General features: G+C 46.0%; 1 protein-coding gene across 1 annotated transcript; it reads right to left on the reverse strand.

Annotated features, from left to right (window-relative positions):
• Positions 1–74: 74 nt before the first annotated feature.
• On the reverse strand, positions 75–934 carry ETH_00039345 (DEAD/DEAH box helicase, putative; the record flags this gene model as incomplete). The annotated part of the gene is made up of 3 exons (XM_013373790.1): positions 75–194; positions 398–499; positions 853–934. Coding segments are annotated over 3 exons (304 nt in total), but the record flags the coding sequence as incomplete, so codon positions are not given.
• Positions 935–1,055: the final 121 nt, after the last annotated feature.

The following is a 1,055-nucleotide window of genomic DNA, read 5'->3' on the forward strand; positions in this document are numbered from 1 at the left end:
CAGCCAGCTAGCTAGCTAGCCAGCCAGCTAGCTAGCTAGCCAGCCAGCTAGCTAGCTAGCTGTTTGAAAGTGAATTAAATGAAAAGTCCGCACCTGTTGTTTTGCATTAAAAAGCTCTGGCGCTGTTTGTCGTGGTAGTCGTAAAGAAGAAGACAATGAGCTTCTTCGCCGTCTCGCCCGGCCCGCCCAGACTCCTGCGAGGGTTTAGGGTTTAGGGTTTAGGGTTTGGGGTTTAGCGAGGGGCACGTGCATGCAGCCTCCACACTCTCCCTATACCGCGCCTAAGAGATTAGGGTTTAGGGTTTAGGGTTTCGGGTTTAGCGGGTAGAACCGTGCATGCAGTCTCCAATGACTCCCACACCGCGCTTTAGGGTTTAGGGTTTAGGGTTTTGCTGACCTGGTAGAAGTTTTCCAGAGACTTTGGCATTGCTGTGTGAATTACAAAACGAACATCTTTTTTATTAACCCCCATTCCAAAGGCAAGAGTTGCTACAATTACCTGAGAAGAAACTCAAAAACGAGGGTTTAGGGTTTAGGGTTCAAAACGAGGGTTTAGGGTTTAGGGTTTAGGGCTTGTGGGAGAGGGATGCGGATTCAGAATCAAGTCCTAACCAACCAACACTTCTGAGCGGTCGTCCAAGAGCCAGGACAAAACTCTAAACCCTAAACCCTAAACCCTAAACCCTAGAAAGCTAAATATACTCTTTAAATTCCAGAAACAAATAACTCCTGCCCGCGCAACCCACATAAACCACTCGAGGAATTAAGCTTTTATTCCAAACGCTAAAACAAAACGCTAAGAACCCTAAACCCTAAACTCTAAACCCTAAACCCTAGACCCTAAACCCTCACTTTGAACTTATTCATCACCCATTCTTTTTGCACTTCTTCTCCTTTTTCCGCTTCAAGCTTCCCGTGCAAAAGGCCTCTCCCCCTAAACCCCAAACCCCAAACCCTAAACCCTAAACCCTAAACCATAAACCCTAAACCCTAAACCCTCACTTTGAACTTATTCATCATCCATTCTTTTTGCACTTTTTCTCTTTTTTCTGCTT

The sequence above is a fragment of the Eimeria tenella genome, genomic scaffold (assembly GCF_000499545.2).
Source record: "Eimeria tenella Houghton genomic scaffold, Eth_scaff1738, whole genome shotgun sequence".
Taxonomy (NCBI): Eukaryota; Apicomplexa; class Conoidasida; order Eucoccidiorida; family Eimeriidae; genus Eimeria; species Eimeria tenella.